The sequence below is a fragment of the Trichogramma pretiosum genome, unplaced genomic scaffold (assembly GCF_000599845.2).
Source record: "Trichogramma pretiosum strain Unisexual culture from Peru unplaced genomic scaffold, Tpre_2.0 scaffold55, whole genome shotgun sequence".
Taxonomy (NCBI): domain Eukaryota; kingdom Metazoa; phylum Arthropoda; class Insecta; order Hymenoptera; family Trichogrammatidae; genus Trichogramma; species Trichogramma pretiosum.
This window is the reverse complement of record NW_019641617.1, coordinates 1104623-1119250: the sequence shown is the minus strand read 5'-3', so window position 1 is coordinate 1119250 and position 14628 is coordinate 1104623. Positions and strand designations below refer to the sequence as shown.

Below are 14628 nucleotides of genomic sequence, written 5' to 3'. Positions count from 1 at the left end.
CGCTGCTCGGAGGCACGCGCGCGAGCAGAGATATAATTCAGGCTCTCTTATATTTTCTGCTGCAAAAGTGCGGGCTTCCGAAGGCCGTACGGCGAGCTATATAGCGGGTGCGATCTCTCCTTTCCGATCTCGATTCCTTTCTTTGGCTCGCACAGCTGCAGTTATATTGGCGCAGCTATACCTGTATTTCGTGAGCGCGTGTACGGAGCGCGATATGTATGTGTTTATACGTGTACATATATATATCTCATGCAATCGTGGACATTGCAAGGAGCGCAAAGCGAGAGCAAGATCTCGTACGCATGCGTATATATGTATGATGTGGTGCGAGGCCACTGTGACTGCGCTCGGCGGCAGTCGGCGCTGCTGCACACTACACCAAGTGCACTGGCAGGAGCATGGAGCGCGCATACTCGCCGCTCGACTCACGATTCCACGCGCGTTGTCGAATGCTGCTGCTGCGGTGGAGTGTAACTTAACATGTGTGTCCGCGCGTACACACAGGCATACACGTACATGCATACCTACCTGGCCTGAAAATGCATGTGCAAGAGAGAACTGGTCGCTTGGTAGTAGAGGTGGATATATATGTGCGCTCTACGGCGAATATCTATAAGTATATGTAGTTCGCAGCGCGCAGAAAGTCGCTCGCTCGGTCTCTCTCTCTCTCTCCATCTCTCTTGGCCGTAGTATACACTGCGGCGCGTATAGTACGTAGAGGCCCCCCCGCCCTGAGGACGGACGAGCCACGCGACCCGAGTGCCCCACCACCGGCTGCCGAGCGTCGACGAAGTACGCGGCGGACGCGTGGTACTGTCGGCCTCGGCAGCGGCAGCAGCAACGGCGACGGCGTGGGGGTCGGGGGGCGCGCGCGCGCGCGCGAAAGACAGAGTGAGATAGAGTGTACGGAGTAGAGCGAAAGAGAGAAAGCAAGAGCAGGAGAAAGAGAGAGAGAGAGAGAGAGCACTGCACTGAGGCACACGGGTGGGGGACTGCCTCGGGGGGCGCTTCGTGGCTACGGCAGTTCCGCTAGAGCAGCCTCCGCGAAAGGTTCGTCCTCGCGCGTCGTTTTTGCGCTCCGCACTACTCTCGCACACGAATCGAGGCTCGAGCCGCGAGCATCGTCATACGAACCGTATAGTGCAGTGTCTGTGTGTATGAATACGTGATTTCGCGCGCCAAAGACGACGACGAGTGTGTGCGAAGCTCGTGTTTTCAGTGCCAGACAAGCAAGCTCTTCCACGAGCCACGAAAGAATAATAGTCGCGAGTTGAGTGAAAAACGTCGGGAAAGTCAGTTGTGTGCGGAACTGCTGCAGTGCGAGCTTTCGCGAGGTTGACAGAGAGTCTCGCCAATGTGGGCTTTTACTACTGCAGAGATTGTCGTAGCCGCTGCTGCTGGCAGTGCAAAGTTCGATGCGGCGCCGCCGAGGCTCGAGTAGCGTCAGTGCGACGGATAACAAGCGCTCCTGACCCCCGATCGCTCCTCGGCGCTCCTCGTGCGGTACGTGCTGCTGCTCGCAGGAGCTTGTAAGCTCGAGCCCGAGAACAACACAAGGCAGTGGGCGCGATTATCGTCTGCACGAGACGAATTATAAATAATAATAGAGAAAAGCTGCGCACCTGTAGCAGTGTACGTGCTGTGTGTCTATGTGCGAGTGCAGCCCACCGCGTGTGCAGCAGTAGCAGCAGCAGCAGCAGTGCAGTGAAAAGGTCACTGCGCATTGGCGCCCAACCGGACGAGCAAGTGCAACTACCGGGATCAATGGCCCATTGTGTGTTGTTGTGCCGCTACAATACTGCCGCCCCCAATTAGTCGATTAACACCAGTTTCACTCTCTCTCTTCCTTATGTACGTGTCCTAGTGTCCGCAGTGCATATCCATATATGTGTATATTTATAATACATATCGACGTACCTATGTGTCAGTGTTTAGTGTCCGAATTCATCAGAGTCCGATGGTACATGATCAGTGTCGATGGTCAGTAGCACGTTAAACACTGTGACCGTTGAACCGCACGAGCACTATATATAAATTTTCGATTTAATTTGTGGTTTTTCAAGTTCTGTTGTTGTTGAGTTTGTTGGTGCGGCCGTTTTTTTGTTTGCGTTGCGTTATTTTTTCGTTCTACGTTCTACGTTCGTTATACATTTTGCCGCGAGTTCTGGTGGTGTCGATACTCTCGTCTGCGATATTGTGAAATAGTGCATGGTTTCACGTGCTTTTTGTTTGCCTCCGCGCGCCTCCACTCCTGCAGCAGCGACACATCCACGTATATGGGATATACGGTTGTCGTTGCCGGGGTCGAGCTCGCATCGACTGCTACTACTGCATCGTCGTCAACGCTGGTAAAGTGCAGTGCTGCGCGTGTTGTTGTGTCGTCGTTGGCATTAGTCGGGGCAACAGCAGCATCCGACGACAAAGTGGAGCTGTATCGTCATCGACGCTCTTGTGCTGTTGTTGTTGCTGCAGCGACAGCGGCATGCTACCCGTGCCACTACTGCTCTCCATTGCTCCGATGAAAAGACGGAAAAGCAAATCAATGATCCAGCCAACGAAGACCGAGAGGAGAACGACGAAGACGATAATGACAAACAGGTAGGTGCACTCGTCAGTGTGTGCAGTTGTGATCCCGCAGTGTTCGTGTATTCGTATTCGCGCGCTCGTGTGTGTTTAAATGTGTGCGCGTGTAACAGTTTACAGAAAAGCGATCATAATGAGACTTTTTTTGCCTCTTTGAATTCTTTCGAGACTGAAACGTGTGCCTCGGCTCCGCACATGTACCGTTAGCGCGCGAGCGAGATATATTATCGGAGTCGCGCTCGCGCGTCTCTACGTACGTGTGTGTGCTGTGTGTGTATCTGTGTGTGTAAGTTTATATGTGTACGCGTAAGTGCAGTCGCTCGCTGCTGCTGTTGCTGCGTGCGAACGAGGTTGCTTCGATCATTTCTTGTGTGCCTTCAGTTCTTGCCTCTTCCTCTTTTCTCTCGCTCTCTCTCTCTCCTCTCTTTGCGTACATCACTGATGATTTTTTGGTGAGCGGACGTATATTCGCCTTGTTATACCGGGCTCTCGCGATATATATATACACACAGACTGCAGCGCAGCAGAAAAACTTCCAACGAGTTTTTGGGGCCATCGTGCATGTATGCATGAGAGCAAAGTACATGTGCATGTATGTGTGTGGGTTGTATAGGGCCACACAGACGCGCTGCCAAAGAGAGAGAGACCGTGACTCGAGTTCGGGTGCAGGAACGTGACTTTTTACTCGGCCATATGTCGCTCTTTGCCTTCTTCTTCTTTCTTTTCGATAACGCGCGACCGCAAAGATATTACGAGTACACTCGTGCTGTGCAGCTCTCCGGGCAACTTATTATATATTATGTTTCGCGATATTAAAGTCTCGTGGACGACGACGAGGATCGGCTGCTAGCTAAGCTTCGTTGCTTTATCTATCTATATATAAACTGTATATCGATGCAGCCGTTTTTTTGTCGCCCTCGCAGCTAGCTGATGTATTTATTATTATTATTGTTATTATAGGTTTGGAGCGTTGTAAAAGAGCGCGCACCCCGAGATCGAAGCTCTCTCGCGGACTAATTTATGAATTCGCAACAAAACCACGATGACAAGCCGCAGCGTACTATATGCGAAGTTGTATAAAGTCATGTCAAACCGTGCCTGCATTTATAAACAGTCTTATAACGTGGCTCGGCCGTTCTCTGTGCATGTATATAGCACATTAGCGCACGCTTCGTTAAAATATCGATTTTCACCCTAGCCACAGCGCCGCACCGCACCGTTGCAAGCTCGTCCCTTTCTCGCTCTTTCATGCTCTCTAGTCGTGAGAGAATACATAACTGCATACATAAGCACGTGCAATGCGGGGAAGATAATTAAAAAAGAAAGAATTAAAAAGGCTAAAAATGATTAAATTTAAAACGTAAAGGTTGCGTTCGCCTCTCTCTCTCTTTAGAGCTCTTTATCTTTTGCCCGGCAAAGTTTAATAATGCCCGTAGTATTGCTTCGATCGGATGAATGTTATTTTAGTTGCTTTTCTCTCATATTTATCCGCGTTCGATGTTATGTACATCATGGTTACGCTTTTCATTGCCCGATCTTTATGCCCAGCAACAAAAGCTATTCAGCTTTGATAAAGCACAATATAGCCAGCTTCTGTTCGGTATATCTGTCTTTGCGACTGAAGAGCAGTGAGTGAGTAAGAAAGGGAGAGAGAGAAGGAAGACGTAAATAGAGTCACTCTATCTTTCTTGAAGACTTCGAACGTCTTCATTCGTCGTCTGTCGCCTATTGCTGTATATATACCGTCTACATCGTTTAACACCTTTATCCTATCTTTGCTTAACCAACCCACTTCTCTCTCTCTCTCTCTCTTTTTCTCTTACTCGCTCTCTTATTCGTCAGTCGAAAGGCAAATATTACGTTTGTGCAGTAACTAGATAGTACAAAGAATTTAAGAATTACTCAAAGTTAACAAGATATTGCGAGTCACGTAAAAAGAAATAGAAAGAAAGAGAGAGCTTATAATTACAAATTAGGGACTTGATCTCATTTGTATTCGAATAAAAAGTTATGTTCGAGTGCGTTGTTGAAAACGCGTAAATAATATTGCGCGCGAAAACCGAGAGTAGAAAGATAGAGAAACAGAGGGAGAGCCTCGAGTAGAAAATGTTTTTTCAATGAATAAACATATACAGGCTCGTGCGCGTAAGCGACGGACGGGAATTATCCCTTGGGGGAAGTGCGCGCTGGCAATATTACTTTATATATGTGCCGGTAATGAATGAAATCCATTTAGTTAATGACAACGCATTGTCGTTGTAGTACCTCTCTTCGTTATAATTATTATTCGCCTCCTTTTATTATTAGTCCTTTTTTTTGTGTCGTTGCCTGGCGCGCGTATACCTGTTGGTCGAGAGCGAGAGAGCTGACACTATGCTCTGTTGTTTTATTTTTTCAACAAACGCCAAGATGTTTATTGTCAAAATGCGCCACGGTACGCGTGCCCTTAATGCTGATAGTGACGGTATTTCAGAGTGCTAATTAGACCTGCAATGCACGGCACGGGGGCTTGCTTTAGTTTGCTCACACGCACACATCCATACGTAAGTTGGCACATGTGGAAAGAACGAGCGAAAATGTGCAATGTTGAAAATTTCATTGTTCTTTGGAGAAGTTTAAAGAGAGTAGAGCGAGAGAGCGGGAGTAAAAAATCTTTTAATTCAAATTTTCCGCGCTCCACATAACGACGAAGGAACTGTGTGAGTGCAGAACGGCTAGCGTTTCTGCCACTGCCTCTGCCGCGCTATACTCTTGGCATTATGTAGATGCACAAGAAAAGAGCATCATTGCTTTAGACTCGGCATGGCTCTCCCTCTCTCTCTCTCTCTCATTTCGTTATAACTCTTTAATTTTCACGGTTTGCGAATGTTCGTCCCTGCATATTTTCCCTAATAAAATCTGACAAGGGCTTAAATTAGATTTTAAGGGATTTTAACGTTGCTCTTAATTACCAATTGAATCGGAATAGTCACGGAATAAAAAAAGGTTAATGATATTGTGGATTGTCAGCGACGCTCCCAAGAATTACTGGGGAATAATTTAAAGCCGTTGGTATCGGCGCGCTGTGGAAGTTGATAGAAAAAAATTAGCTCACCTCGATACGATTTGTGCTTGGCGCACACGTCACACAGAGGTATTTTCAGTCGGATAATCCTCGCGATCTAATAGCGAAAAGTTGCGCAATGAAACACTGCTTACTTTTGCTGCAGCGCTATAGTGGCGTAAAGCGCCACGCACACATACAAACGTATTAAATCAAATCGATAAAAGCCAGTGCTGCTGTACACTTGGTCTGAGCGCGAGCGATTAATTTTTCCACCGTTAATTGCTAGCTCTCTTTTTTTCTTTCTCTCTCACTCGCTTGCTGGCTCACTCGGGCTCGCTTGCTCGGCGGTGGACTCGCGTTGAAAAGTTTTACCAACTGCGATTCACACGTCGTGGGTTTAACGCAGTTTTATACCGTCCCCAAGAACATCAACTTTAACTTAGTACTTTCTTTCCCTTTTTTTACACATCCTCGACTACTTTCTTGGTTCTTCGTTTTTTTTTCGTTTTTTTTTTGCTACTGCTGCTGATGCACGACAATTTTCCCGAGATAGTCCTTGCTTCTCTTCGATAAGTCTTTCTCTCTACTATCTCTTGCTATCGGTACATGACATCATCGCTACCGATCGATTCGCTAAAGGTAAATAAAATTCGTCGCTAGACTCGCTCTTACCCCCGTCGTACGCCATCGTGCCATCACGTACGTAGTGTGTAAGCTTTGCCCGCCTCTTTCTCGAATAAGTGCATCAGTCGGGATTTCGCTTGTAAACAGAAGTTAACTCCGAGGGGGGAGGAAAAAAGAGTAAATTCCGTATATATACTCACGGAGTTGAAGATTCGCGTGTGCACTCGAACTCGCCGTCTATGAAATAAATACTTGAAAAATTCTAATGGGTAATTTTTATTAAAATGCCTGGCTACAGCAATTGACAAGCTCTCGAGAGTATGATCCGTCATACCGTTACCGCACTAATTAATCGAACAACACACACCGACTCGATCATTTCATCCAATTCGAAAAAAATAAAAATGAAACAGGATCGTGACGGAGTAATTATCGAGTGTCGATCATCCCGGTATATACATTCGCGGAGTCGAATTTTCTCTCGAGTCACGCATAGACAAAAGAAAGGCCGCTTTCGTCTCAAAGGCGGGAATGGCTCCTTCAGCAGATCGATTAATTTACTCCGCTGCCGCCGAGAGATCCGCGTTCTCTCGAGAAATTGCGCAAACAGCATTTTCTACATCCGTATTGTGCGCGGCTAGACTCGTGCGATGAAAAAAAAAAGGCGACGCCTTGGTAGAGGAGAACATGTAAAATATCGGTATTATATCCATGCGGGAGGTGCTCGACATTCATCGCGTTCACTCGCGTATAATTCCATGGTTTGCGGCTGCTTCTGCTGCTGATTTGCACGCATCGTCGAAGGCGACGGCACACCGACGACGACTACTACTACGACTACGACGACGACTACCGACGATGACGATAACAATAGAGTCAAATGGATCAGCGGCAACACAAAAGCTCGCGTCGTTTGCCTTTAGCCCGAGTTAGAGACAGGGAAAGAGAGGAGAGATAGAGAGAGAGAACTCCCGTGTACGGAGTAAGAGTGTTTGTGTGCGCGAGAGCTCGAGCTCTGCAAGTACGTAATAGTGCAAGCCACATTTCTTAGCTTATTATTAACCGACATACGCGGCGCGAGCAGCAGCAGCGTGTAGATCGATAGATAATTACCCTGCGGAACACACATGAGGTATTTCTGAGCTGCTCCGGGGCTAATAAACGACGAGAAGCGTCGGCGCTGGGGCATGCTTTTTCGACTCGAATATTCCGAGCTGCTTTCTTAGATCGTCAAGTGCGTCATTTCGAATGAGAAGTCGAGAAGAGGATCAGTTGCGCTCGGTGAGCGAGCAAATATTCGTCGAGGAATGATTTGATGTATCTCGACGGCTATATAGAGACTCGGAGAGTAGTTGAGCCAAAGAGAAAGTGCCTAATTCGAAGATTGATTATGACGATTCACGCAAGAATAAAGAGCGATATTATTCGACTGCTGCGGGGGTCAAAGGTTGGAAGGGGCACTGAAATTGCGCGAGATCCGCAATGAACCTGCCAACGCACGGGCTAAAAACAGGCGCGCACAATTATACATGAAAAGGGAGAAATCTCTCTACGCGTGAGCTCAAACGTGGATGGCTCGTGGCGATTCGCTTTGACGATGCGTATACGTATATATAAATTAAACAGTACCGACTCACTCCCACACTCACGTTATCTCGTTTTACTTCCTACGAATGCGCAACGAACTGGAAAATTCTTTATGTGTAAAATACTCGCATAGGTATAATACGTATCCGAAGCTTTCCTTACCTGTGTGCGATGCGAATTCCCGTATACGTACCAATAGGCTGTCTGCGGCTTATCAGATCCATCGTTTTGTAACGTGCGCATATACGTGTGTAAGTCTCATAAACGCACCTCGAGATATCTGCAATGGCAATAGACACTGTTATCGCGCTGACGTAGAGAAGCGGAGCGGGGGCGGTGGTAGTGGTGGTGGTGGTGGTGGTGGTTGTGAACGCGCCGTACGCCAGTAGTGGGACTGCAAAAATTGGTAAATGTTGTGTTAATGAAAATGCTTTTTACCTCGTAAATAATTCCATTAAGCAGAGAGGGAAAAAAAAGCACGCAGACTTTTTTTCACGCCTCCTACTTTCGACGTGTACGTAATAAAAAATAAAACAAAATAAAAATAAAAAATAAAAAAAAAACTGAAAGAGGAAGAAAAAAGGAACGACCTGCACAAGAACAACAGCGAGATGAGTTTCACGCGTAGAAATATTTAGAAAGTAATAATCTTGAGGCGCACATTTACGAGCTTTAACGTAGAACAACATGGGACAAAGTCAATAATCTTGGGATTTACGATCTGCCAAGGTATATACTGCTTTCAGTTTAGCACGCCGTTTTTCATAACCTCGCCCCGTGTATAATGCAATATGTAGAAGGTAGTTTGCACCCCTGCCCCCCCTCCCCCCCTTCACTCTTATGTATAGAGCTTATGATATAATAATAATAGCTAGCTAACACGCACGAGCGCCGGAAACGGAGCATTTTCGGGATCGGGCGTTAACAATTTTTTTTCCTTCAACCCCCCTCACGGTCGAAAGTAAAAAGTTTCTCTTTTCTATTTTCTGCCATCGGCTCTCTGGCAAGGTATATATAATTAGGTTATATACGGCGCGCACAGCTCTCCGAATAAGATGCATTTTCGATACGTGTTATTTTTTACATGAATAAAATAATAGCTCTTAAAGCGGGAAGGAGACGAGACGATAAATTCAGCGGATGCGGTAAAAAATAAAACTATGTATTCATAAATACGTAGGTGTAAAATCGTATAGATTTTTTATACTCCAGCCTAGTCGATATGTGTGAGTGTGTGCGTGCGTGGTTGTGTGTAAAGGCGAGTGGGGATCTCCCGTATTACGAGTAGGTGGCACTCGATAACTTTTTTTCTCACTCTCAATGTGTGCATGTGCATATAAATATATTATCTCTATACATAACATGGTGTGTAAGCCGATTAACGTTGAAAGCGAGGCCACATTATCTGCGGATGAACGATCATTTCGTGCGCGCCTCTCGGACTTAAACTCCGCTGCCATGGAAAATGTGCCGAAGTAGTAGCCGCGCGCGCACGTAATCGTTTGCGCTTTATTTTACGGATGAAAAAAATGATAGGAGCTTGATGCCTTTGTGTTGGATTTATTTTCGTCTATGTAGCGGTTTCCTCGCGCGTCGATCCGGCCTTACAACGCATATTTTTAGTTCTGATTACAAAAGTATGGGAACATGGCTCGCGATCGTCACGAATTAAACGGTAATTCCATTTGATCATCTCGCGTGGCACGCAGATATTAATTTCTTGTTTGAGAATTCGTAATACAAAATTCAAATTATTTACATCGTAATCGTGTCTCTTGAACTTCCGACAACTGTACATGGAACTTTCGACGTATTCTCGAAGCTTGGGAAAATTCTATTAAAGCGCGTACCTCGTTCCTATTTCCGAGGGTTTGTTTTTTTCGTCATATCGCAAGCATGTATGTTTTCCACGTCCTTACATACGTGTGTGTGTGTATGTGTGTTGCGCAATCAACGACAATGGGCTGCAGGTAAAGGGTATCCATGCGAAAAAAGGTCTACAGCTTCGGGAATAATTGACCACGATAATGTTGGCCGATAAGACCTTCCGCCGTCGACGTTGTTGTAGAAGACGACGACGACGTCGCGACGTAGGGGATAGCTGCGATGTGGCGTTATAGTAGTAGTAGTAGTAGTAGTAGTAGTAGTAGTGGTAGTAATGCCAGTGGCAGCGTCGCGTTGGAAGGTGAGCAGTAGCGCGCGTGTTTCTCCCTTAAGAGCTTAGCTGCTGCTACTAGTGGGTGGCAGTGGTGGCGGTGGTGGCGGCGGCGTTGGCGGTGCGCTGCAGTTGTTTATCAAGATCGTCGGCGCACTGGAACGGAGCAAAGACCATCCGCAGAAGAGGCACTTGAGGAGCTGCTACGACGTCTTATACGGGCGTGTCGTGTGTCGTACGTGTGTTTGTGTCTAGATATGTATGTGTGTATGTATACGCGTCTATATCTACCTGTCCGCTCGTCTGAGCGCCACTATGTACTACTATCGCTCTCTACTCTCGCACATATCCACAAAGACACGAGGACTTGTATACATGCGATTGCTACCGGGAGCCTTTGACATGGGGCCCTCGATCGATCCCATATAGTGTTTATCGATGCTGGAAAGATGCTATTACCCAAATTTCCTGCTGCTTATACGAACCCGTTGAAACGACGAGTTTTGTTTCGACGATGTAAAAAGTTGTCAGTCGAAATTTCAAGACTTTGAGCTTAGCTCGATCTCGACCTATTCATCGGCTTTTTTTCACTCTTTAATGTCATCTACTTAGCCGATTCTCGCCCAGAAACGAGCGAGGACGACCTCGACGTGCTAATGTCATTTTCGTCTCTCTCATCTCTCTCTTTCTCTCTCTCTCTCTTTCTCCCGCTCGGACTCTTGCACTTTTTTATATAGGCGTTCAACCGGATGAAAAAGCCGAGGCAAGTGCCGTATGACCTACTAGCTTTCTAGAAGGAGAGAGAGAGAGAGAAAAAAACGCTAGGGCACATCCTGGGAATAATAAGGCGAAATTTTTTTCCAAAGATGACGACGACGACGACGACAACGACATTGACGTAGACGAGGGAGCCCAGAAAAAATAAGCGCCCGAGAATAAGTCCAGTTTGAGAACAAGAATTTTTTCTCTTCCTCCCTTTTTTTCGGTCTGAAAGACGACTATACGTGAGGAACAGAAGACTACAAATGGTCTCGAGCGAGCGTTAGCCTTATCGTCGTTGCCCATATTCGAAGGAAATCTCGTGGCCCAATATGTCGCACAACTATATGTAGGTATAACCAGCCTCGCACCCCCGCCCACACACATTATATATACGTATGTGAGTTGGCTCTTCTCCGAAAGGGGTCAATTTTCGATGCTGTATATATTCGCCGGGGCTGTAAGTGCGCGCTCGCTACGTGTGTGGGTGTCTAAGTGTTGTATAACGAGGAGAGTTTATACGATACGCTTTATCGTCGCGCAGATGTGTGTGCATGTATATAGCTAGCACGTACCTATACAGCCGAGCGCGCGCGTTATGCGCTTGCGAAATGACCTCAAGACTACGACGACGACGACGAGAGTTCGAGGACACGCTTGGTGTGAAATGCTGCTTGGTGCAGCGGCAGCAGTGGCAGCGGTGGCAGGCGCAACCAAGCCAGGTATATACAAGGGGAAACTTTGCGAGAGCAGAGCAGCAGCGTAACGTCGTCATCGTGTGTGGGGTCGGTCGCATTATACTCGTGTGACCCTATTTTCGAGAGAGAGAGAGATGTGTGTGTGTATGGAGTGCGTGCGAGGCACGCGTGTGTGCACCCGCAGCGCTCGGTCGGTGTATGAGCTGCTGCGACCCGACTCTCTCGAGCCAGCCTCGAGCCACCGAGATATTAGATCGCCATTAGGAATGCTCGTCTCGAGCGTATATCGCTCAAGATCACGTGAGTCGACCGAGTGGCTGATTTGCCTAGCTGTGTGCGGTGTGTGCCCCCCGATGGAATATTTATGTCGACGTAGATTCGATTCGACTGATTTAATAGCTGAGTTATTGAGCGAATCGCGCTGCAATTCTGCTCTCGTCTCGTACAGCCAGAGTATCCGACTAACTATATATACGTACGATGCTGGTAGTCTTGGATTCACGCTCGATAGTTTTCATATCGGCAGCCTTTATATCGTCGCGAAAACTCGCGCCATTCGTCTCGTAAGTGAGCGGAGAGAAATAATATTTTGCTTATGAGACGATGAAGCTGCTGCAGAAAGACTGCAAAGACACGAGAGCGCAAGCCGCGTATACGTTTGCATCCATCAGCTCATTATATCCGATCAATCGAACACTCAAGCCCCGTGCGAGGCGAGCTTGCGGAGGCGCTTGCGCAGGCGCAAGTGTTGCCACGCGACTCGCTGCCGCATATATATGTGCCCCAGGTATGTACGTATGTATATTGCGGCAGGTCGGCTACAGTACCTATCGGCCGTACAGGAGAGAAAAGAAAGAAGAGATCGAGCTTTGCACACACACGCGCGGAGCTTACAATCTAGCCGCGAGGATCGCTCGGCTGCAGCGCACACGTATTGTAGCTCTCGAAACCGAAAGCTTATAATTATACATATTATTCTCTTTGTCAAGGGAAGAACAATGAGCGAATTCCTTTACGCATAGGTATCCTCGCGCGTGAAATTATCACGATGACAGTTCGCGCTCCCTCTCATTACTGTATTATTCAAAGTAAAACGGCCGTGCACAGGAGAATAGCTGCTGCAGCCAGACAGGTCGAGCTTGCTAGCGAGGGAGAGAGAGAGAGAGAGAGAGAACGATGCAATTTTCACGTGATTTCGCGCAATCGTTCCCTAGCTCAAAACCGCGTCAACGACAACGAATACGCACAAAAAGGCTAACTAACCATGCAGCAGCAGCAGCAGCAGCAGCAGTAGCAGCATCAGCTGCAGCGGCAGCGGCAGCAGCAGCAGTCAGCAAAGCTTGCACATGGCCTGGGCTGACGCGTCAAATTTGCGCGCGAGTGCCACTTCCGAGCAGCGACACAGGCAAATGATGCGGTCGGGCGTCAACTGTGGTGAGCTCTCTTTCCCGCTCGCGAACCTCGCGCGACCTACCTACGGTATATAACGTCCGTGTGTGCATGTCGGTCTATCTGTCTCGGTGGACGCCGCTACTGCTGCTGCTGCGGCAAAGCTCCATATATATGTATGTATGTGTGTGTGTATTTTTTGAGCGAGGAAAAATTGAGTTTGCAAGCTCGCTCGCGTTCGATTCCATTTCGAGTTGGCGATACGCTGGATAGCCCGGCGAATTTATGGATCATGCGCCACGCTGCCCTCCAAAAAATGGTATTTATCCACCTACTATGACTCGGCTAGCTCGGCAAACTATACCCAGGCCTGCGGCTGTGTGGCCCTTTTTAAAGTCCTCCAATTTTTTTTCGCTCCATAGGTAACAAAAAAAATATACGATAGCCGCTCGATGCAATTAAGATTTTCTCGACGTAATAAATATTTACGTACGTATATATATGCGGGCAATAACGTCGGCGGAAATTCTGGCACGGTATATTTTACATAAAGCGCGAGCTGGTAGAGTATACGTGTGTATATGTGTATATGAGCTGCAGTGCGCGCAGCATCAGTCACGCGCAAGCGAGCTTAAACTAACTTTTTAATCGTGTCATCGCCACGAAGTATAATTTCATTTTTCTGACAAAGTTGAAGCGGCGGCGGCGTACAAGAGAGAGAGGGAGCCGCCAGGGGGGGAATGTTGGCTGTTTTTAATGAGACAGTATGTGCACACATACAGAAAGTCTATCGGAAACTCATTCGCGTGTAATCCAAACTTTATATCCTATTTACCGAATATTACGCGACGAATGTGCGGTATAACGTCGAGTTTTGGAGTTTATATGGAAAAAATGATGCTTCGATTGACGATCGATCAACTGTACGTCTAATATTCGTCCGCGGTCGTCTTCATCGCATTCGATTCCGAAGACCTACTTTTCGTTTATATTTTCATCGAGAATTCTCCTATTCATCTAGTATTGCCACACATAGTCGCTACGGTATACACCCTGTTGAACTTTTTTTCTGTCCAAAAAACGCACACACACACAGCTATTTGTCTGGCTCTTAATACAACCACGCGCACTACGGTTGCTTCTGCTGATTTGGCACTCCGTCTCCATGTGTTCTCTCTCTCTCTCTCTCTGAGCGCGACTATGTATGTGTCTATGTGAATGCTACCGCTGCTGCTGCACTGCGCGAGTTTTCCACGAGTGAGAGACTATTGGGCAACTGGAGCAACGTCGAAACATCAATAGCCCTCTGGTGAAAATTCGTGTTATTTTTTCTGCTCTTTTTACTCCTTCTATCGTTTGAACAAACGTACCTAGACGTTCGGTTTTTATACAGACTGCAGTCATTATGTTTTTTTTTGGGCTTTTTCGGGGGTGCAGGACTGAAACGTTTTTCCTTCGGTTTTTTTTTTCATTTGGCGTTATTCGCACATTTTTAGCTCATGCATGTGAAATTTTTGCGATTGCACACGCGAGAAAAATAACGATTCCAACGTGCGTTGGCCCTCTCCCCCCTGACTCTTTCTTCGGAGCCGAGCTTACGGTTTACCCGTGAAAGCTCGATAGAAAATCAATAACGAAATTCCGTTGCTGGAAATTTGCATAAACGCGCAGCGAGGCGCAAGAGCAGCGGCACTCGCCCAAACTATGGCTATTTTCAACAAACTTTAAATCCACATTAATTTTTACACTAATGGCCCTTGATCCACGTGTGTACGTTGCATGAAAAG

At 47.1% G+C, this 14628-nt stretch overlaps 1 protein-coding gene across 4 annotated transcripts in view; it reads left to right on the top strand.

Annotated features, from left to right (window-relative positions):
* The first annotated feature begins 1047 nt into the window (after positions 1-1047).
* LOC106651272 (irregular chiasm C-roughest protein-like) overlaps positions 1048-14628 on the top strand; it is a 105418-nt gene continuing 91837 nt past the window's right edge. For all 4 annotated transcript variants that reach the window (XM_023458747.1, XM_023458748.1, XM_023458746.1 and 1 more), the window contains exon 1: positions 1048-2598. In XM_023458747.1, the coding sequence (XP_023314515.1) occupies positions 2483-2598 (116 nt within the window). In that variant the 5' untranslated portion in view covers positions 1048-2482. The remainder of the gene's footprint in view (positions 2599-14628) is intronic.